The following is a 22,746-nucleotide window of genomic DNA, read 5'->3' as shown; positions in this document are numbered from 1 at the left end:
ATCGGAAGCCAAGATAATTGTTTAGGAAACTCAGCCATGATCAGATGGTCCACTTTTATAACTTCCTAGTTTATGTAGTGTTTTGGATCCTTTCCACCTTGGGAAATGTGACAGATTTCGCGCTGGTGACTTATTACCAAGTTTTTACACCAGCTTGACTTACTTTCAGCGTGTCTTCAGCTTAGAAATTCTGGCACTTTCTGTTTCTACTAAAGTAATCTTTACCATCTTACTTTCTCTGCAAGTCTTCAGGTAGAGATGTGATTAAACCCTTAGGGTGCCCAGACAGTGGACACAATGGAATTTGTTTAACCACCTTGCAATTCCTTTATTCATATGCAAAACTTGGAGCACAGAGAGAAATCCTCTGTGCATTTCCTCTAGTTGGGTAGTGTTACTACAGGGCAAAGTACACAACCTGGGGGACCTCTTAGCAGGGAGAAGATATGAGGCTGTAATGTAAGATAATGTAACTGACATTCATTGCCGGGCTCTTGTTTTTAAAGGAACATGGCAACCTGTGCGTGGCTCTTCCTGCAAGATGACTTTAGTCACTGCGATGCCTAAGGATCAAGTAAGTCTCTTTTCTACCATCGGGTTGACCTTGGGGAGCTGGCGTCAGGCTTCAGAAAGGTGTAAGGGCACCTGCACTCTTTCTTTAAACCCAAGTGAATTGTGATCCGGTTTGGAGAAGCAGTGGCTGGTGAAGGCCTCCGTTCCCACACCCCGCCCCCCCTCCCGCCCTGTCTCTGTCTTTGCCCCACAACCGACAACCACCCCACCATTGCACAGCCCTCCATGCTGTCAGAGGAGGGAGGGAGGCGGGGCTTGAGACTGAGATGTGGCTGGGACCTAAGTCAGTGGTCTTTGGTCAGGGGGACACTCTGCCCCTTCTCCCCTTAGTCAGAGCAGCAGCTCAGATGTCCCGACTCCAGTCCCAGTTCTGATGGCGTTTCCGTCTCCTGCTGGCCCAGATGTGTGCCAAGGCAAGAATCTGGCTGGGCAGCTCCTGCAGGGAGTGACTGAACAGCACTCCACCACTTGTCCAAGATTTGAAAATGTGATTGCGGCATCTTCCTCTGCTTGGCTTCCCTTCTTAGGAGAACAGACCTGTTTACCTCTTTCTGTAGATTTGGCAAGTCTACGGAGGCAGGCTTGGGGGCCTGGGAGGCTTGGTGTGGGCAGGAATCAAAATGACTGATTGGCATAGTCACCTTCAGGAACTGTCTTGGGAGCCCCCACTGCTCTCCCCAGCTCTGCTCTGTTCCCCTGCTCTGTCTCTATGCGCTGCCAGAACCTCCCAGAAGACAATCTGAACATCACTGTCCCGGTGGCCTTCAAGGCCCCCTCGTGCTAGACCTCAGCCTCATTTTCTGCCTCTCTCCTTTGCCCTGACTTCAGTCCCACAACTCCTGGAATAGGCGTCCACATCTGGGACATGCCATTCCTTCTAGAAGCTTCCCTCCCTTCTCCAGGCAAAGTTGGCGCCTCCTCCTCCTCTCCACTCCCATAGTGCTTTGTTCAGACTGCAGGTGCATGACCGGCCAAGTTAAGGTTTGCTCACTTGTTTGTCTCACTCCCTAGCTGTGGGAGCCTTGAGAGCAACAACCCATCCTCCAACCTTCCTGTCCGAGCCAGGCAGTGCCATCCTGGAGGCCCAGTATTGGGCACGTGGCAGGGCGTCGGCAGCTGTTTGTTGACTCAAGGAATTCAAACCCCAAGATTTCTTCAGGGCTTTGTGGTTCATGAAGCTCGACCGCAGTGTCTGGTGGGAACCTCACTCCCTGGGAGGAGTGGTCCAATCAGCCTCACGTATTTTATAGACCTGGAGACAGAGGTCTGGGCAGTCAGCTAACTTGCTCCCGCCCTGGCTGCAGCACATAAGAACCAGGACGCTTGTCTCCTATGGCCAGGCTAGTCTGGTTTCTGTAATACTGAATTTTATAATTAGAGAGAACCCAAGAGCTTATTTAGCACAAACACCTTATTACCAGATAGGGACACTGAAGCCTGGCCTGAAGATACTTTCTCAAAGTTACCTACCTAACTGGTGCCAAATGGAGAATTGGAACGTGGGCCCTGGACTTCCAGTCTGGCATCTTTCCTCTCCTCCCCCTTCCTCCTCGGCCTCCCTTCCTTATGTAGACACCAGAGAACATTTTGGGACTATCATTCTGCAGTACCAGGATGGTGAAGGACTTCTAGAATGCCCTGAGTTAGAGGGAACATAGGGAAGAATAGAACTGGCCCTGCCTCTAGGGGCTTCCCTGGAGGTGTGAGACTGGGGTGGGTCCTGGTGGAGGGGGAGGAGGGGATCAGAGAGCATCATTGCCCAACCCAAGGCTGGAGCAGGGTGGGGGAGGGGCAGCAGGCAGCCAGGTCTGGGCATTTAGAGGCTGGCCTGGGGGGCACTGAGGAGCTATGGGAGGTGACATCCTAAACAACAGACCAGGAAGGGGTTGGCTGGACCTGGGAAAAGCTACTGCAGGAGTTCTGATTCTTAGTGTCCTGGCAAAGAGGTCCTGATAAGACCATCTGCTGTGGCCTGAGAATTCTGCCTCTTTCCTAGAGAAACAGAATATAGAATGTGTCCCCAGAGAAGGGTCGGGCAATGGGCAGTGAGTTCCATCGTTGTCTGAAATGTATATGGGGAGGGATGTGTATGCCAACTCATTCCTGTTGTGCCCAGATGAAGTTTTGTTTCTGACTGACCACACTTCCAGGTGGCCTTTCCCCCGCTCTCAGTCATAGGGCTTTCCTGGGTCTTTCATTTACCCAGGCCAGATACAGGGCCAGGCAGGTCCTGAGTCCTCTGTTTATACTCTGCCCCTTCTTGCACCTTCTGGGGCATACCGACCGGAGACTGGGACTGACCACAGGCTCCATCTCTGCTTGGCAGATTGAAACATAACCTTTGCCCAAATTACAGGAAATGTGAGTTTTGCCACAGAGGTACCTCGGGTTATTTTCCAAATATGGCCAGGTCAGAAGCTTCTCTAGGGCAGGAAAAGCATGCGGCTTCTCTCATTATTGTTTACACCTCAGGTTTACTTGGACTTTCCATTTTAAAAAGATCAATTTCACGTTCATAATAAGGCAGGAGGATTCATTCCCATTTTGCAGATGAGAAAGTTAACTTAATTTTCTACCTTGCCCAGGGTAGTATAGCCACCTAAGGTCTGAGCTGGGACACTGCCCGGGCCTCCTGTTTATAAATTCCATGATCTTTCGAAGCTGCTAAGCTCCAGCCATATGTAAATCCTTGGAGGGCATAGGACTTCAGAGGAGCCCAGTAACTGTTTGTTGAATGAATGAACTTTGGCTCTTTTGGGGAGGCAGGCGGGAGGCACTCTCCACCATAAACGGATCCTCTTGGGCAGCAAAGGGAACACTACCCGGTGAAGTATTTGCATTTCTTGCCATGATAAGGAGCTGGTGAGTTCTCTTCTCACTCAGCCTCACCTCCAGGAACTGGGTCATGCACACTGAATAATTAATTCCTTGAATCTTTTACTCTGAGCTTCCTCCTCCTGACGTTGAGGTGAGCTGTCCAACACGGTTCTTTGAAAGGTCCTTGGCAGAGGCAGATCCTAGCGTTGTAATAAACATTCAGATGATCCATCTAATTGCTCACAATGACTGTTCTTGACCTAATCAGGCCAGGTTTCCAGTGGGTTAATTCCATCTGCCACTTTTCCCCACTGACCTCCTTTAGACCGAGGAAGAGGGAACCTTGTGATCATCTTAGATATTCAGGTTTCTGTAAGACAGGAGGGCTCACCCCTCCCTTCTCACTGACCTCTAAGCTCCTCAAGATTTTGTGGCAAGGGCTGGAGAAAGAACAATTAAACCGTGTCAGCTTGGGAAGGAATGCATGGGGGGTCAGGGAGACAGTTATCAAAATATCTTCTGGGCCTGCTCTTCCCCTAAGTGGCACTTGGGTCATGTTTCTTAGAGTCTGTAGGGGATCCAACTGGCCTCATTAGAGTACCCTAACTAGGTCTTGAGGTCGACGGAGTAGAGTGGAAAAAAGAGTGGGCTGAGGCCAAGACCCACATTCTAGTATTGATTGTCCACAGCTTAGCTGCATGGCGTTGGGCCACTCAGAACTTCACCTGTCCCCAGAGTTATTAAGGAGATAAGGGAGGCATCGAGGGTTGGGTAGCATCTTAAGGAGCTTCCTGGAATTCTGTGATTTTTCAGTGCTCTCTCTGTCCTTGTGATTAGCTCTGTCACCTTCTCCAGGTCACCTCCTCCTAATGTGGCTGGAGATTGCTTCTGTAGACACTTTTCTCCTGGTCTTCGTAGCCTCTCCCCTACCCCACCCTGGGACATACCAGAGTACAGATAAGAACTGCCTATTGCTGCCCTAGTCTCTTGCCAAGCACCTTGGGGAAAGTCTAATGTTTTGATAGAGAGTCGGGAACCCAGGAGGTGCAGGTGGTATTAGAAGGGAGTGAGAAAAATCTTTGAGTGGAAAGAAGCCAGCCCAGATGACCAGGGGTTGTTGGGATAGCCAAGCTCTGAATGCCACAAGTTACCTGGAGTTGAGTTGTTTGACCAGAGAGAGCAGATGAGTCCTTAAGAATATGGCCTCAAGCGTCTCCTCTTCTCGGCCAGCCAGGCTCTGTGCTCAGGACTGACCAGACACTCTGGAGCAGTAAAGTTCTAGTGTTGGTAGAAGCCTGCTCAGTGGGAGCTAAGAGATGTCTCAGATGGATAACTAGCACAGAAAGGGGAAGGGCTGAGAAAGGTGGGGTTGCCTCTAGGATTTGTGATCTTAGTGTGTTAAAGCTGGGAAGAACCTATAGAACATGGAATCGAATTCTTCTGTTGTATGGGTAAAGAAATTGAGGCCCAGAGAGAGAACTTACCAAGACCCAGAAAGCAAGCTAGTGGGAGAATGGAGATGAAGGCCAGGTCTCCCAATTCCCAACTTTGGGTATCAAAAACATCATATGAGGGGCACCTGGGTGGCTCAGTCAGTTAAGCGTCAGACTGGCTCAGGTCACCATCTCACGGTTGGTGGGTTCGAGCCCCGCGTCGGGCTCTGTGCTAACAGCTGAGAGCCTGGAGCCTGCTTCGGATTCTGTGTCTCCCTCTCTGCCCCTCCCCTGCTTGCTCCCTGTTCCTCTCTCTCCAAAATAAATAAACATTTAAAAAAACAACATCATATGAAGTGGCTTTCCCCCCAGCGCCCTGCTGCCTCCTCACATGGTTCCAGCCACCACACTTTCCACTTCTCTCTTTGACCCTGCGCTTGATTGTCTAAGGTGTGAGCAGGGCCCCACTGCTGCCACCTCATTGTTTATTGGGGGCCTAATAAAACCTGGGTGCAACCGCTCGGGGAGGTGGAGGCTTCTTCTCATGTGCGGGCTGTTTGGCTTGTACTTAGTGACTTACCACTGTTGAGCCAGCATTATTCTGTTTTATGGCGTGTCTTGGGGTGAAAGGTTAATTTAAGACCGGAAACGAAGGCTCGGATCTGCCAGCCTCGGCAGGAGTGGCCTCTTGTGGGTTTGCCACTCAGATGCAAATCACCTTTGTTGCTAAGCAGGCCTCGTCCTGAGATTCTGAAGCTAAGGGTGTGGATTGAGTGTGCAGCCTGCCCTGTCTCTTACTCTGAGAGAGGCCACTTTGGGTGGCAGGCTGGCCACCTTGTCACCATGTTAATGGCCCATGAACCGGCACGGAAGCCATTCACTTTTTTAAAGTAGGACCCCACTTGTTTTCACGTTTCCTCCTGAGCTCCATGACACGAGTGGGCACAAAGTTGTGTGTGTTACCTTGTCTGTTCCCCTCGGCAGCCCTCTGAGAGGTGGCCATACTTGTTGTACTGAGAAGGAAACTGAGGCAGACACAGGCTACTGAACTCACAGGGGCCAGGGCTCAGAGGCTGACCCCGCCACCTGTTCTCGTTCCACATCTCAAGTGGCCTCTCTGTTAGCACCGAGAGGGGAGGGCTGGGGCTAAATGGGCCGGGCGTTGATTGGGGCGACCAACGTTTATTATGCGGTTTCTGAATGCTGGGTCCTGGGCTGGGTTGTGGGGATGCAGGGGTGAGTAAGCCCTAGTCCCTTTATTCCCAGGAGCTTGTGCCTTGGCCTGACAGCAGGACAGGTGCATACGAAGTTACAGCCGCCATTCTAACTGTTGTCATAGACACATCAAGTGTTCTGGAAACACTGAGAAGAGAGCCTCACACAGAGTACCTGCACTGAGCACAAGCTGGGGGACTTGGGAATTGAAGGATGAATAGGAGATTACTAGGTAGATAAGAAAGCAGGCTTCCAAGAAAATGTGTGGTGGTATGAAAGGGCTTGATGCAGGACTCACAAGTAAAGAAGAGTTTTCTTCTTCGCTGAGGGTGGAAGGGGTGGGACATTTAACTGAGAGATAAGCTGGGGGAGGAGGGGGCGTGGTTGGCACCAGAAGGTTAAGGGCTTTTGTGAAACACTTGCTAACTCTGTAAGAGTCGTTGAAAGAAACCTCAGTAGGGACCAGCGAAGATTCTCCAGATATGAATTCTCCAGGCACCTGAAGTACCTTTCCCTGTAGACACGTGCACGAGGCTTGTTTTCAGACTGTCTGTGTCCATTTTTTACCTCTTGTGTGTCACGCACCAGTGGAGGTGTTTATTGATAGGGCGAAGGCATCAGAGTGGGACCGGCCACACTGACAGTTCATGTGTAAAATGTCTCAGATTCCTCTTGCCAAATAAGCTGATAACAAACACCCTTGTGAGTTCATGCGCAGACTGTCTCTCCAGGGACTGCTTTGCATTCCAGACAGGGCCACACAATCTTTCTGCAGGAGCTGGGGCTGGAGTGAGAAGGCTACTTAAAAATAAAGACCAATGAAAATATATTGCTGTTTTTAAAGATGATATTTACAAGGCAAAAGGATCCAGGAAGCAGATGATTTGCCATGAGAGAGAGCAAGAATCTTTAAAAATATCAGCTCTTTAGAGTGCGAGGAGTCACGGGGAGAGAGAGAGAGAGAGAGAGAGAGAGAGAGAGAGAGAGAGAGAGAGAGAGAGTGAGTCCTGTGGGAGCCCTGGTCTCTCTCTCCATGGATGAATCCTTGTGGAGGTCTGTCCCAGGAAATCCATTTTGGAAACAGAGCTTTGAGCCTCACTTGTCCTTCATGTGAAAAACCGGAGAGCAATGTGGAGTCGAAGCCTTCATGCCTGCATCGGTCTCTTCTGTAGCTCCTGGGTTTTGTGTTTTTTTTGTGTGTGAAGAAAGAGAAATTCCTTTCTGAGACAGCTGCTGCTTATTTTAGCGAATGTGTTTGTCAGAGAGGAGTCCAATATCTTTGTTGAGCCAACCCAGCTTTCTTATGTTGGGATGGTAGGACACTGTCTCCCTAACCTCCACAGAAAAATCAGCAGCATGGTCCCACCCGTGATCTTCTCCCTGCACTGATGTCTGTTGGGCTGTGGGGCAGTGAGGGGCAGGGGTCAGGGTAGTCTCTGGTCCTGGAGCGCTAATCCCAGCATCTCTGAGCTCACAGACCATGGCCTTTGTGTGTTCACTGGGAGAGCTGGGCGTCCGTGTCCTCAGAGCCATGGTGCCCTTCCACACAGGTCCACATTGCTCTCTCTGCCAGCCTCGTGGTCATGTGCCAGTGGTGTGGAATAACCTGTCAAGCCAATAATCTCAGGTGCACCTGAGTGGCTCAGTCACTTAAGCATCTGACTCTTGATTTTGGCTCAGGTCATGATCTCATGGTTGGGGAGTTCAAACCCTGCATCACGCTCTGTGCTGACAGTGTGGAGCCTGCTTGGGATTCTCCGTCTCCTCTCTCTGCCCCTCCCCAGCTGGCATGTGTGCATTCTCTCTCTCTCTCTCTCTCTCTCTCTCTCTCTCTCTCTCTCTCTCTCCCTCTCTCTCTCTCTCTCAAAATAAATAAATAAACATTAAAAAAAAAAATCTCAGAGGTCAGTTCAGCAGTTTAGTGTCTTTTAGGGACTTGTTCTGCCCTGTCTTATCAGAGAGACCTTTCTGTATTTACTATCTGGAAACTTCATTGGCTTTATAGAACTTTTGGGAAAATAGTTCCCAGGAGGCCTCAGTTCCTCTGCACAAATGAGGAAATGGACCAAACTCTCTCTCTCTCTCTCTCTTTTCTGCTCAGACATCTAAACTGCTCTCTGATAACAGTGTATTTGACTTGGACAGAGAACCCCCTTGGGTGGGTCCTGCTGGAGTAGAGAGAAACTTTCTCAGAGCTTTCTTGCTCTGCCTCTGGCCCATTCACTCCTCCAAGGTCACATCTGAGAACTTTGCAGCTGTGTTCATTTTCCTGGCACATGGTCATCAGTGTCTGTGGGGAAGGTATGGACAAATAAGTAGGCAGCAAATAAATCCTCCTGCTTTCCAGCAGAAGCGAAAAGGAAGGGAACAGCTCTCAGACTGGGCTGCCAAAGTGCTTTCCACGAAGGAGCATGCCCTCCAGGGAAAACCCCTTTGGTCCTTGGTGCAAAGGGCATCACAGATCTTCCCTCCCTAGACTGAACCTAGAGGGAGGGCCAGATGATCTTTAAGCCGCATCCAGAAGTGTCCCCACTCAAGACCAAGTCTTGTTTTTAGGACGTAGAACAAATAAACAAACAAACCACAATGACAACAGCATTACCACTGGAAATGCTGGCCCCAAGGAAAGCAGAGTCTGTCCATTCTTCTGGTCACCCCAGCTTGCCCAGCCCACTCCCGCTTGGTGGAATGTCCCGTGCTGGGGCCTCCCAAGAACCTCCTGCTGAGTGTCCCTGTTTGGTCGTGTGTCTTGTCTACAGCACAGGGGATTTCACACTGAAATCACAGATCCTGGCTTCTCAAGTGCGTTGACATGTCCGTAGGCTTTGAACAGCCCATTGGGCTTTTCTGACTCAGGCAGGGCTTACCCAGCCCTGCAGGTGCACACACCTGCTTATAAAGGCTGAATGCAGTTTACAGGTCCCTGTGTGGAGACTGGGGTCAGGGGTGTGGCTGGCTGGTCTGCTAGCTGGGTGGAAGGCTTAATGAGAGGAGTGGGCAATCATGTCCTGTGCCCCTGCCCTGGGCATAGCCACACGGAGGCCGGCTGACTGCCAAGGTCCAGGGAGGTGTTATTTACATTGCTAATAACATTCATGACAGTATTAACGACAAAGCAGTATAATTACATATCAGGAAATTGATTCTGAAATTCAAGGTCTATAATTCAAATGAAAAAAATTTGGGAGGCTTTCAAAAGCTAACTCTAAAGGTGTTATAGCATAAGCTGTTCTGTCCCTCCTGAAACAGATCGTTGACTGCTAGAGGTTCATTTATTCAACAAATGTGTAGTGCCTACCTACCAGGAGTGGGCACCTCACTGGCACCGAAATGACAAAGGTAAAAATGAGTAGACGGCTCGTTAATGGCTGAATTCGTCAAATAGGGGCATAATATAAAAAGTCGAATTGTTTGAATCTTTGACACCGATTGAATGCCAGTTGTGTACCCAGAACTGAGCTGGGTACTCTGGGAAATGCAGGGAACCAGACAAAGGACAGTGGCCTTTTCCTTAAGAAGTTTATACATGAGTCACCCAGACAAGATTAATGCACAAAAAATGTGTTGGGGTTCAAGGCTAAATGAAGTGCCAGATAGTCTGGTCTCTGCCCTGTGTACGATCCCTGTGTTATGACTGCTTGTCTCCCCCTGCCCCCACCCCTGCCCGGATAGCAGTTTCTCAGAAGCTGGGGGTGCAGAACTTGTCCACCTGCTCTCCAAAGCGCCTGGCGATGCCCCAGCTAAAGCAGGTTCTCAGTGAATGGAACGAGCAGAACTCTATGTGGGTAGTGATTCCCAGACCTGGCTGGGCCACAGAACTCCCTGGGGAGTCAAAAGCATTCCCCTCCCCCCCACCTTGGCCATCAGGCTACATAGATTCTGTTTGGGAGTGGGGCCAGGAAGCTGTATTTGGAGACCCTTCCTGGTGAATCGATGGTAGAGCCAGGTTGGGTGGCCTCTGGCGTGGACTCCAGGAGGAAAAGAATGCATAGGAAAGAAAGGTCAGTAAGGGGCCGGGAATCTTCTGTGCCTCTGGTGCCACTTCTCTGAGGTTTTCTTCAGGCCGCCCGTCACTCCATCCTGTGTGTCCACACCGCTCAGTGTCACGGCAGCCATTACCCATAATTATTATTGAAATGTGATCCCCTGACTGGACTGTGCAGTTCCTTTGGGAGACAGGGCACGGTAAGTCTTCAGTTAGCATCGTGGGGCATGCCCCCACTCTAGAGGATGGGCAAGATTGGAGCAGGGCTGGGAGGAGGAGGGTGGAGGCTGGATGTGGAACACTTCAGGGGCCCACCTGTCTGACGCAGCCACAGGGCAGCGCTAATACCTTTGGGAATCGAGCCTAACAAGGAAATAGGGGCTGCACCGGAGGCCTGGTGAGCCCATCAAGGGGGTTTACACAGAGGGGTGTAGGGAGCCCTGAGGGCTTTGGGAACAGGGTGGGGGCGGTTCTGGCTGAGAAGTAGAGGCTGGGTGGGAGGCCCCTGCGGTAATCCTGGTGGCCGTAAGATAGAGCAGTCACACTTCGAGCCGCCACATAGCCTGGGTTTTGTAGCCACTCTTGCTTGGGTTTTACCCACAAGCAGTGGTCACTGGGCACCTACCATTGCTAGAGGCACAAATCCCAGGCTCGAGAGCTCACAGTCCATTGAGGCAGGCAGACCTGTAAGTGGATCCACTCAATAGGATGTGTGAAACGATCATCGGAACCTCCACAGGGTACGGTGTGGGGAAGGGGGTGAGTGGAGGCCCGAGCAAGACTTCAAAGGAGAACAGTGCAGCCTAGAACACTGCCTAGCCAAGCATCATTGTGTTTCATCCTCACGTAGCCCAGTGGGGTCAAGACTATTATTATCCCCATTTTATGGATGGGGAAACTGAGGTTCAAAGAGGTTTGGTAACTCATCCAGGCACACACAGCTAGTAAATGGTGTGTCGTGTTTCTAATAAGTCTGCCTGACTCCAGGGTCCAAACTGGGACCCCTGGTACTGTGCTAGCTTTGGTATTTCAGCTCTAGAGCCCCCCAGGTTTTCACCAGATAAAAAAGAATGTGCATGGGCATGTTAGAGACACAGCACAAGCTAAGGCACAGGCAGGGAGTTGTGGAAGAGCCTGGCTTACTAGGGACTGCAGGTGGCTCAGTAAGCCAAGAGTACAGGGAAGGGGAAGCATTGGGGGGCAGGCCAAGGGCAGGCAAGAGGTGAGTCACAAAGGTGGTTTCTGTTTTGCTCTGCTAGGATGTTCAGATTTGGCCCTGAAGATTGTTGGGGGGGGGTGGGGGGCTGCTGCTGAAGGATGAAAGAGGAACAGATCCTGAGCAAATGTGCGTTTTTGATGTAAAGGTGTCTTTGGTGGCAGCTTGAGAAATAGGCCGATGGGTTGGAGGGGGTTGATCAGGAAGCAGGAACAGCTTGAGGAGGTTTTGAGGGCTCAGATGAGAGCAGAGAGGAAGGAGGGTGGTAGTGGATGGGGCTGCTAAGGCAGGACTGGGTGATGGGCCGCTCAGGAGGTGAGGGACTGGGGCAAGGAGGGGACTCTGACAGTGTGACTCGGGGGTCTGGATGCAGATGGTGCTGTTCGCTGAGGTTGGGGGTGCAGGGGAGTGACAGGGGAGGTCAACTGACCACACGTGAGGTCTCTGTATGGGAGTCATTGAGGAAGTGGGTATTTGGCAGTTGGCTTACGGACCTGGAGATCCCATGGAGGGATAGCTTGTTGGGTCGTAAGGACATAGATATTGGTTGAACTATAGGAGTGTCTAAGGTCCTTGAGGGCGAGAGGAGAGTGAAGATTAAGATCTTGGGACACAGCAAAATCTCAGGGGCATTGAGAGAGAGAGGAGCCTGCAAAGACTGAAAATGGGAGAGGCAGTGAACAAGGTAGGGTCCCAGATGGGATGGTGGAGTTGGTGTGGCAACCTTGGGTGTGAGGCCAGGCCCGGACTGTGTGCATGGGTGGGAAGCAGACTGCAGTGGATGGAAGGGGAGGTGGAGGTGAGGGAGTGGACATGGCCGGGGAAGCCAGGCTGGGTGGGAAGGACGGAGAGTGCCATTTTGTTTTCTTAGGCGAAGGCAGTATAGACCTAACTATGATGGAGTTTGCGCACATTTTTGAGACTGACTTCATGTTGATAAATTCACACGAGAACAAAAAACCCCACAACTTTTGTCAGGCAATGAAGAACAAATTTTTTGCCTGGGGTGGGGGGGCGGTTGACAAATACATTAACTTGGCACAACTCTTTAAGGTCTGGGGCCTTTGGAAGACAGGCTCCGTGAGACACTGCTGGGCTGTGAGCTTCTCAGGGCGGGGACTGCTCTGTGGTCGTCCCAGGCTCCTGGCTGGGGAGCTGTGTGTGGAGTGAACAGGCGTTGTTGAGAAATCCTTTTCATGTTCGCTTTGCTATGGCTTCCGTCTCCTCCTCGGCATCCCCCTCTGTCCTCCGGACCAATTACTGGAGTCCAAGTCCCTGAGACCTAATTTCAGCAAGTCAGGAGATGTAATGAGATCCAGATACAAAGGTTCACCACGGGGAGTGACCTTAAGGGCGTGCTAGAAACCAGCTCAGTGGAAAATACACGTTTAGCTCTCCCATCCCAGCCTAAGTTAGATGAACGGGAATGAGCTACCCTTTCCATTTGTGTGAAAATGCACCAATTTCTACCTTAGTTTGGCTTGGGCTGCCTTGAGCTTTGAGGTAGTGGGAGTCATTCCCCTGCAGGTGCTGGAAATGACACTTAGCACATCCGTGAGAGCGCACTATGAGGCACCTCATTTACGTTTCACAGAGACGCTCTGTTTATGACTTGTTCGGTAGAGTGCTCAGTGAGCTAGAGTCCATTCGGTTTCCACCATAGCACATCGCTTCCAGGGACTCAGGGCGGGGGACACGGGGGCAGGCACTGAAACCAAGGAAATGACTATCTTATCTGTCCTGTTCTCCTCTATTATTCTCACGTAGAGAAAGGATGTGGATTTTCAACCCAGGATATATATATGGGACGGGAGTGCTTAAATAGAGAGGTGGGCAGGCGTATTCTGAGGGTCAAGCAACCTTTTTAGGATATTGAGGACCTAGTGGAAGGTAAGATATAAAATGGCAGATCTGGTTGTTTTGGAAGTTGACCACAACGATGGTGGTAGTGAGAGAGATGCTCATTCATGTGACCAACATTCTTTTTTTTTTTTTTTTTTTAATATTTATTCAGTTTTGAAAGACAGAGACAGAACATTAGCAGGGGTGGGGCAGACAGAGAGAGGGACACAGAATCTGAAGCAGGCTCCAGGCTCTGAGCTGTCAGCACAGGGCCCGACACGGGGCTTGGACCCACGAACCATGAGATCGTGACCTGAGCCAAAGTCAGACGCTTAGCTGACCGAGCCACCCAGGCGCCCCACGTGACCAGCGTTCTTACTGGGAGAGAAAGCTTTCTGACACAGGCCAAATCTGACGTACCTACCACACTGTGGTTTACCTCCTGTATTACTTAAGGGGACGTTTCCCACCTAACAGATAAACCCTCAGTTCTCAGTGACTTCATATACTTGCAGTTTATTTCTCATGTATGTGAAGGCCAAATGTTCCTCGTCACAGAGGGCTTTCCTCCCAGGGCACCCAGGGAATCTGGCTCTTTCCTTCTCCTGGCTTTGCCATCTCCCACCTGTGGTTTCCAAAGCTGCTGTGCTCTGGCAGAAGTGAAAAGAACGTGGACGGTCACCATGGGAGGTTCTTATGGGGCATGCCCGGAAGTTGTATATATCACTTCTGCTCATAGTCCGATTACCTAGAGCTGGTTGCGTGGGTTCACAGCTACAAGGAAGGGCTCAGGAGGAAGGAGCAATGCGTGTGGCAGTCAGCTAGCCTGTCTCGGCCATACCCACCAAAGCCTGAAAATTACCTCCCAGCTGAGTTTTTATTGGCAGATTAGCCTCTGTCCTCATCTGATAGTGCACCAAGATCTCATTACCCAGATCTTAGCATTTTGGAGTTTGATGGAAGAAAAGGAGTCCCCGGCCTAGACCAGAGACCCTGTCTGCTGTGGTGTGCTGGGCAGACTTGTATACCTTTGGCTGTGTTCACTTTGTGTGGGAGCAGTATGGGTATAGTGGTTAAGGATTTGGGCTCTGAGCTCTGACTATGGGGCTTCATGTTACACGTTCATGACTTGTGACCATGTGACCTCGGGCAACTTGCTAACTTTCCTAATTCTTTACAAAATGGAGATAATGGAGAGTCTAACAATGCCTGGGTTTGTTACAGTGATTAACTTTAATACATAGGAAGCTTTTAACACCTTGCCCAAGACTTCATAGATGCTCATTTAATGTCAACAGTTCTTACGGTCCCAAGGATTGTATATTCATTCATTCATTTAGCACATACTATGTACAGAGGGTCTTGTGCTAGGAACTGGGCATAGGGAAATAAAAAATTCACAGAAGAACTTGCTGTAATTGAGGCAAGTAAGGATGCAGTGGGAGGGAGCCAACCCATTTGGGGCTAGGGAGCTAAAATGTCTGGAGGGAAGGGGCTTTGAAGAGTAGGAGTTGGTAGGGCGAGGATTTGCTTACATCCACATGCTTAAGAACACCAAGGATGCTATATGATATATTGGACCTAATGTTTTTTGAAATGGGGAAGCTTTTTTGTCTTACAACAGGATTCTTCAAAAGGCTTCTTACCCAGTGTCCTTGAAGTTGATGTTAGCCAATGAAAAATATGCCCAGCCCTGACTTTGAGGGACAGGAGTGTCATCTCATGACACAGCCGTTATTTCCACTCATTCGAGCCCAACGGCATGTCCACCTGATCTGAGCTGATCTGGACCTGTTGCCAGGGAGCTTTTAGGGAATCTGTACACTGCTGGGAAGAATGTTCCCTGCTTTCACAGAACTGCAGTCTGCTGGCCTCACTGCTTGGGGATGGTCAGAATGCAGGAGCATTCTCTCTGGGCAATGCATGGTGGGCTCAGGGAGCAAGGACCAGGGAGCCGGGTGTTGAAGGAGATGTTACTGGTGCTGAGCGTACGGGGGCAGGGGTATTGGTGGTGGTTGCCTGGGGGAAGCAGAACAAGAGATAAAATTACAACTTGTCAGGACTGAGCTTCCATAGGCTTTCTGGAGTCCAATAAAATTTGGAAGGAAGAATGAGAGTCTAGATGACCTACCAAAAAAAAAAAAAAAAAAGGTGAAAATGATTTCACTGAGCCAAATAAAAACAGCAAGATTCTTTCATTAGCCCAATGATTTCTTTTGCGTATTACATTTTAATTCAAAAGTATTTTAGAAAATTGACTTCAGCGTTAATTAGGTCACAAATTCCATACTCTGGCCTTGGACAGCTCCTACTGTTAGGTGGTGATGGTGGTTTTGTTTTGTGCATTTTATTTTTATTTTTACTTTTGTGGGAAAATATATGTGACATAAAACTTACCATTTTAACCATTTTTAAATGTAGAGCTCAGTAGCACTGAATACATTAACACGGTTGTGCAGACATCCGCACCATCCACCTCCAGAACTTTTTCATCTTGCCAAATTCAAAGTCAGCACCCCTTAAACACTAACTCCGCATTCCTCTCTTCCCCCTGCCCTCTCATCCACTGTTCTGCTTTCTGTCCCTGAATCTGCTTATTCTCAGTACCCCCACTATCAGTTCTGAAATAGGATGGCCTCCTGGAACTCAAAATTGAGAGTTGACAGTTTTCCTGGGCACCCAGTATGTCACCAAGATGATTTGGGGCACACGTAGAATGGACTGTTCAGTTTTTGTTGTTAAGATGAGCCCAGTGTGTGTGTTGAGATCCACGTAATTTTGTCACCTCTTGGCCCATAAGCAGGTATGCAGGTTTCCTTCTTGTGGGTTCACGGGCAAGGCATCCTGCAGGCCAGGCTGAGATGGGCTCAAAGGCATGGCTTCTTGGGAAGGGGCCTGCCACGCTGGACCCAAGGACCTGAGATCCAGAGGGCAGAGCAGAGCCATGGGGGGGGAATACAGCCTTGGGGCCTTGTCCCACCCCTGTCCCTTGCTGGCTGGAATGTAAACACATTCACCAAGTTAGCCTGGTGCTTCTTGCAGGATGGCCCTTTGTTTTCGGGAAGAAAAGTACACTGCTGGTGTGGTGGAGGCCTGCAGGTACTTGCTGGCCCAAGGAAGGTACAGTCCAGAAGCCCACCTCCTGTGGCTAAGACCAATGGTCTGATCAGGGAAAGAGGCTCCTGGACTTGGAATGTGTGTATAGGAGGGGTTTATACAAGTTGTACATGCTCTTGGTAGAAAATTTGGGAAATGCAGAAAAGTATGAAGCTAAAAATAAAAATAATCTGAAAGACCATCTCCCCCCACCCCATGTGTGCACCCCCCCCCCCACACACACAATGATGTTCATGTTTAGCTTGTTTTTCTTCTTCTATAGATATTGCCTTATGGGGTCGGAATCCTATAGCGTACCTGAAACTGTATCCGGCTCTCCTCACTCTGCAGTAAGGCACAAGCATTTCCCCATGGATTAAATGTCTTCATGAATACTATTTTTAAAGAACTGCTGAATACTTTATTATTTGGTTGCACCGTAACTGATGAAACCACATCCCGTTGTTGACACCTGTGAGATCCTCAGAAGCTCTAGAACTGGATCATTTCCTGTATACGGTGGCTGCAGCAAAAGCTGGTCGTGTTAGCTCTGTCTATGTGGCCCCTATCCAGTGGGTGACTAAGAGTGTGGATTTTGAAGTGAGATGGAGTGGGGCTCCTTTCACGGCATCCCTAGTCACTGCCTATGGGATACTGGGGAGGTTACTCTGTAGTCTGTCTTGTCTTCTGTCCAACAAGGATGGTCAAATGAGATCACAGATGGAGGCATCTGGGACAGGGTCTGGTGCACTGTCAGCAGCTGAGCCACGCTGCTGTTGGTGTCCTCATGAGGCTGGTGTCAGGGGCCGGCCCAGACTCCTCATGCCCAGGCCAGAGTTCTGTCCACTCAAAGGCTTTGCTTCTCTGGAAAGGTCCTTGAAGAGAGGCTTCGTGGTTCAAGCAGAGATGTGGAGCACTGGCTGGAAATCCTTATTGAAAAATGTTTAAAATAGGTATGTGTGTACACATGTAGATATACACACATGCGTATTATACATGAACATATACACACGGGCATATACGTGCATGCATGTATATGCATACACAATGCACATATATATACACACACACCTGCATATACATATATACATGTGTCTTATACACGCACATGTACACGTGGGTATATACACACATGCATATATAAGCATACATGAATACACAATGCACATACATATATATATACACTTGTGTATATATACACTCATGCACACATGCATGTATATACACACACATACACACACAATAGGAAGCACATATGGCAGACTTACACTTGCTTTATAGAAAATCAAGATGGGGGCACCTGGGTGGCTCAGTCGGTTGAGTGTCTGACTTCATTCAGCTCAGGTCATGATGGTTTCGTGGTTTGAGCCTCACGTTGGGCTCTGTGCTGACCGCTCAGAGCCTGGAGCCTGCTTCGGATTCTCTGTCTCCCTCTCTCTCTGTCTCTCTGCCCCTCCCCCACTTGCACTCTTGTCTCTCTCTGTCTCTCAAAAATAAATAAACACTAAAAAATAAAAAAATTAAGATGGATGAGTTCTGGAATGGCCCCTGGCCCCCAGGGCTCTTGTTACAGAGCAGAAACAGGAAAGAAAAATAAGGACCACCCCACCCCACAGACTTGTTGTGAGGACTCCTTAGGATAATACTGGTGAAAAAGCCTGGCCTGTCGTGGGCCTCTGGTCACATAGGTCTCTTCCTGGCATTCTGACTGGTCAGCACACAGCACACTGGTCTCTGGCCCACTGGAGCAGGGAGGGAGGTCATCCTGGGATCTGCTTCTGAGATTGCAGGAGGAAGTGGATGGAGGTGAAGACATGGGAGTGTGTGAGGTCACTTGAAGCCAGACCAATGGAGAAAACTCACTGTTGGAAAAGAGTGAGGAGAGGGCTGGGGCTGGAAGGGCAAGAGCCACATGGCCTTGGGCTCTCAGTGAGGGGGCAGCATAGAAGGTAGAGTCTGAGCTCCCCTCCCAGAGCAGTGTAGACAGAGGGCACTATCTAGACCCTTGCGGCAGGCTGGGAACTTGTTTGGGCTTTCACGGTATGTCTCTTGAATGCATTGCCATTGGCCTTTCCTATTAGGGCTTCAGATGGCCTGTGTAAGAAAAGTTGCATGTATGCGTTTAGCCTGCATGTAAGAAAGGGCTTTGACTTCCTGTGGGTGATCTCTGGGGTTAAAATAAGGAACAGAAAGAAACCTGTGGAGAGACAGGATCCATCTCCCCGGGGAATGACTGAGAAGACTTGATCCCACTGAGGTTCTCCTGGTCAGAGGAGGCAAGGGTGCAAGAGGCCGCCCCAGGAGGCAGTGTGATGTCCATCTGGGAAGGTGAGCAGGGCAAGGCTGGGACCCCTGGTTGGAAGGACATGGCAAGGACAAGGGGGCCCTTTCAGTCTCTTCCCAACTCTGGGGGATGCCCCTTTTGGTTCTAGATGGTTGTTGTAAGTCCTTGTAAGATGGAAAGCCAGGCCTCCTTGGGCCAGGTGAGAAGATGTGATCACCTGTGAACCTGGGCTCTGCAGAGATGCAGTGTATGTGGGAGACATTCCCCTGGCTTCCTCTCGCCTCAGCTCAGGTGTTGGATCCAGGTGGCTGTGACTGAGGGTCTTCTGTGTGTGACACTCGGAGCTGGGGCTCCTTATCTTCTGACCACCTGTGAGTGCGTGGGGGTGAACGGCTTCCTTTCATTGCCTCTGGAATGGAAACTGGTCCTGCGTGGGGGTCTGTTGGCCAGGTACCTAGGAGATGGTAAGTTTGAATGAGGAGCTTGACAATGTCAATGGTAAGAGGGTTTGGTTTTTAGTTTTGATTTATTTTTTCTATTTATTTAATTGAAACATAAGTTGATATATAATGCATTAGTTTCAGGTGTACAGCATAGGGATTTGACAGCTCTATATATTATGCAAGGTGCATCACAGTAAGTGTAGTTACCATCTGTTGCTGTACAAACTTATTACGGTATTACTGACTATATTCCCTGTGCTGTCTTTTTTTTTTTTTATCCCTGTGACTTACTTCATAACTGGAAGTGTGTACCTCTTAATCCCCTTCACCTGTTTATCCACCCCCACCCCACCCCAAGGGTTGGTATTTACCTTGAAGCATATCTTGTCTGTGAGCCTTGAGGGTGTGGTTCAGGGCTGAGCTTTTCTCCTGGGCCAAACAGCTGCTTTGTTAGAAGGTTCTGTCTGGTGTCCCTCCAGCCCTCAAGTTTTTATAGAACCCTGTCATTTATCCAACACCTGGTCATCCTTTGTGATGCCATTTGGCAGATGATGAGGCCCAGGGAAGACAGAAGGCTGGGGGTCTTAAATTTGAGTGTACTAGAGAAACTCTTTGGCCAGAAGGTTTCTTCTTTCATTTGAGAGGTACTTAGGGACTCTGTGTAAACCTTGAACTTGTCCTTTAGATGCCCTGGACTGAGCCCATTACTCATGCTATCACTGGCAATCGGAAGCCCTGAGTTTTTTGGTTTTTGTTTTTAATTTGTATTTATTTATTTATTTATTTATTTATTTATTTATTTAGAGAGTGCACGCACATGTGCATGAGGGGCAGAGAGAGGGAGAGAAATATTATTTATTTATTTATTTATTTATTTATTTATTTATTTATTTAGAGAGTGCACGCACATGTGCATGAGGGGCAGAGAGAGGGAGAGAAAGGTTCCCAAGCAGGCTTCCTGGTGTCAGTGCAGAGCCTATCTCAGGGCTCAAACTCATGAACCATGAGATCATGACCTGAGCTGAGATCAGCAGTCAGACTCTTAACAGACTGAGCCACCCATGTGCCCCTGGAGCCCCTGAGTTTTAATTTGTAGCAGCCAGAGACAGGGAAAGGGGGTTGTTTTGTGACTTATGAAGTCACACAGGCAGAACCACAAATAAGGGACTCCAGTTGGCAAAAACCAAATTGCTTCAAGGCTATTCTTAGAAACTAAAGCATCACGTCCTGTTTCTTCCCAGAAAATGCAGAAACCTTTCATATTTCTGGGTAGTTGGTTTTATTTATATTTCATATCAAACTCTAAAAAGCAACAGCTGGGGAGTGGTTGACAAGGAAAATTTTAACAAGAGCTTTTATCCAGGATCCTCTGATTTAACTAACCCTTGATTTTCTTTTGGGGAAGGAGAAAGGGTATCCACCAAAAGAATTACACACCAGTCTCTGGAAGAAAGGGTTTGGAACGCGGACTCAAAGAGTTCTCCTAAGTCAGCCTTTCTAGTTCATTAACAGAACTACCTCATACCAAGGATGCTTTCAGTTCATTACTGAAACTTCCTTGTTCCCCAATTTATATTTGGGGAAACTTAAATCTCAGAAGTTAAAGTGAGTTGTCCAAGCCTCCATAACTACAAAGTAGATTTGAACCATATATTCTGAATTGAAAGCCCATGGCTTCTAGTTTTATAACATATATAATTCCTTGACCCGGGAAGCTAGTCCCTTCCTTCTGGTTTGATGACCTTTGCACCATTTGAAGAATAGTAATGAATGCTGGTTATCATGTAGCTGCTGGGTGCTAAATACATCACATACATGACTGAATTTCTTCCTTGCAAGCCTATGGAGTGGGTGTGATGATCTCCTCTTATAGATGAGAAAACAGGCTGAGAGATACGCTAGATCAGGTGTGCCTAGCAGGTGCGCGAGACCAGGTGCACGCCCCCATCTGCCAGACTAACCCCTCTGAGGCTCTTCCTGAGGAAACCTACCCCACGTGGGTGTTAGAGTCATTTTTAAGGTCTTTGACTTCAGTGGGAAAGCTGATTTTATAGCCTGAGACCAGACCCTTCAGACCCAGGGATGCAGGTCTAAGCCTTGTGTGAGCTGCTAAGGTACAGTCCAAGGCAGCTCTGTCTGCCGTCCTGCCAGCTCTTTCCACCTCTCTGAACCTCTCTCTAGATAGCAGTGCATTCCTGAAGCCCCTACACCCACCCTGTGCCCTCTGTACCACCTTCAGCTCTCCACTGGAGCCCTAAAATGTTCATTTCTCTTTCAGGGGGTGGGGGGAAGGAAAGGAGGCAGCTGGTGTTGGAAGGAGACAGGTTCTTCCAGTTTGTAAATTATTCTCTGGGAGTCAGGTTCAGCATCATTATAGGCAAGGAGGAGTTGGAAACTTGGAGACTCCATCTTGCAAAAGTATTTTTCAAACCGGTACGTTCCCCAGACACAAACCTGCCCGCTGTGAGGGATGTGGCATATGTCTCCACATCGGCCGAGAGCCACCCGGGGCCAGCTCTGCCTTCACACACGTATCTGACCCTCTGCAGCAACCCTGCAAGGTGGAGACTGTCACATCTCTTACAAAAGAAGAAACTGAGGCTCAGAGCTTACGTGGCTTGTGTGAGGCCACGAGGGCAGCCAGGGGCCAAGCTGAGCTTTGGACTTGGGCTCTGATGGCCTTAAAGCCTGTAGTTTTCTCTGCACTGCCTGCCCAGCCCCAGAAAGGACTGCAAGATACTGGCTGAATTCAAGGGGTTTCGTATTTGTCCGTCCACTGCCACATCCTTCATTCGGCGCTGGGCAGAGAAGTGGATCCAAGGATAGAGAGAAACAAAGTGTTCATTCGCTCTGAAAAGCAAAGGAGTCTTGCTGTCTGTTTAGCTGTCTTGGTGGCGAGTCTTGTACCTGGGGCAGAGCTAAAGCAGGAGGAGGCCGTGTTTATGTGAGCGGTGCCAAAATTGAGCACTGCAGATGTCACAGGAGCCGAGAGTGCATCTGGGAGGGAATCCGTGACTTAGCAGCATCTGGCAAAGCACAGGGCCAGCTCTCCACGTCTGCGGACTTGGTTGGGCTGCGGAGAACAGAGCGGCCAGGTCAGTGCTCGCAGAGGAGAGGGGCCTGGCGAGAAATGGAACTTGGCGAGGCCTGGAGTGGAATGTGCCTTCAGCTGAGCACGGTGCCAAGCACGTTGGAGGCTCCTGGGGGCAGAGTGGGGGTGGGGGTGGGGTCCCATGCTGTTGTCAGTGCCCTCTTGGCTGGCAGTGTCTGGGTGTCTGCCCCCGGCAGGCTGCCCCCTACAGGTGGTGCCCTCCAGGCTGCTGTACAGCCTTCTCGCGTGTGCTTCTGTCTCCCTGTGCTCTCCCAGCTGCTTTGGTCCTCGCTGCCTCCCTCTCCTGTGCCTCCCCACCATCTCCTCTTCCCAGAGACTCCTCTCAGCCCGCTGCTCTGTCTCTGCACCTCACAGCCCGTGGGAGGAGCAGGGCCCCTCCATGATCTGCCCTGGATGCCCCTACCCCTTGTCACGAGTTCTGAACTCCGGACACCTTGACCTTGCTGTCATTCTGCAGCTGTACTGGCTCTTTCCAAATTCAAGCCTGTATGGTATTTCCTTTGCCTGAGAGCATCTACTCCCTGGTCTTCTAATGAAATTCACTTTGTTCCTAAACTTGTAGCATCTTGGACATTTTGCCCCCATGGCTCCTCTGGCTACCTCTAGGCTCCGTTGGACACCGCCTGATCTGGCTTCCATGCACTGAGTTCGTATTCTAAGACCACTTGCCTATTGTCTTATAACCAACTCTTTATGCACCTGTCTTCCTCACTAGGCCCCATCTCTGCAT

The 22,746-nt window shown here is 49.6% G+C and overlaps 1 protein-coding gene across 15 annotated transcripts in view; it reads left to right on the top strand.

Annotated features, from left to right (window-relative positions):
* MICAL2 (microtubule associated monooxygenase, calponin and LIM domain containing 2) overlaps positions 1–22,746 on the top strand; it is a 223,961-nt gene that overhangs the window by 25,894 nt on the left and 175,321 nt on the right. For 14 of the 15 annotated variants that reach the window (XM_053899985.1, XM_053899983.1, XM_019456346.2 and 11 more), the window contains one exon: positions 507–574. The exons of the other annotated variant lie outside the window; for it this stretch is intronic. In XM_053899985.1, the coding sequence (XP_053755960.1) occupies positions 542–574 (33 nt within the window). In that variant the 5' untranslated portion in view covers positions 507–541. Of the gene's footprint in view, positions 1–506; positions 575–22,746 lie in introns of those variants that run through there. 15 annotated transcript variants of the gene reach the window in all.

The sequence above is a fragment of the Panthera pardus genome, unplaced genomic scaffold (genome assembly GCF_024362965.1).
Source record: "Panthera pardus isolate Hobbes unplaced genomic scaffold, ASM2436296v1 HiC_scaffold_12, whole genome shotgun sequence".
NCBI lineage: Eukaryota > Metazoa > Chordata > Mammalia > Carnivora > Felidae > Panthera > Panthera pardus.
This window is presented reverse-complemented; position numbering and strand designations above follow the sequence as displayed.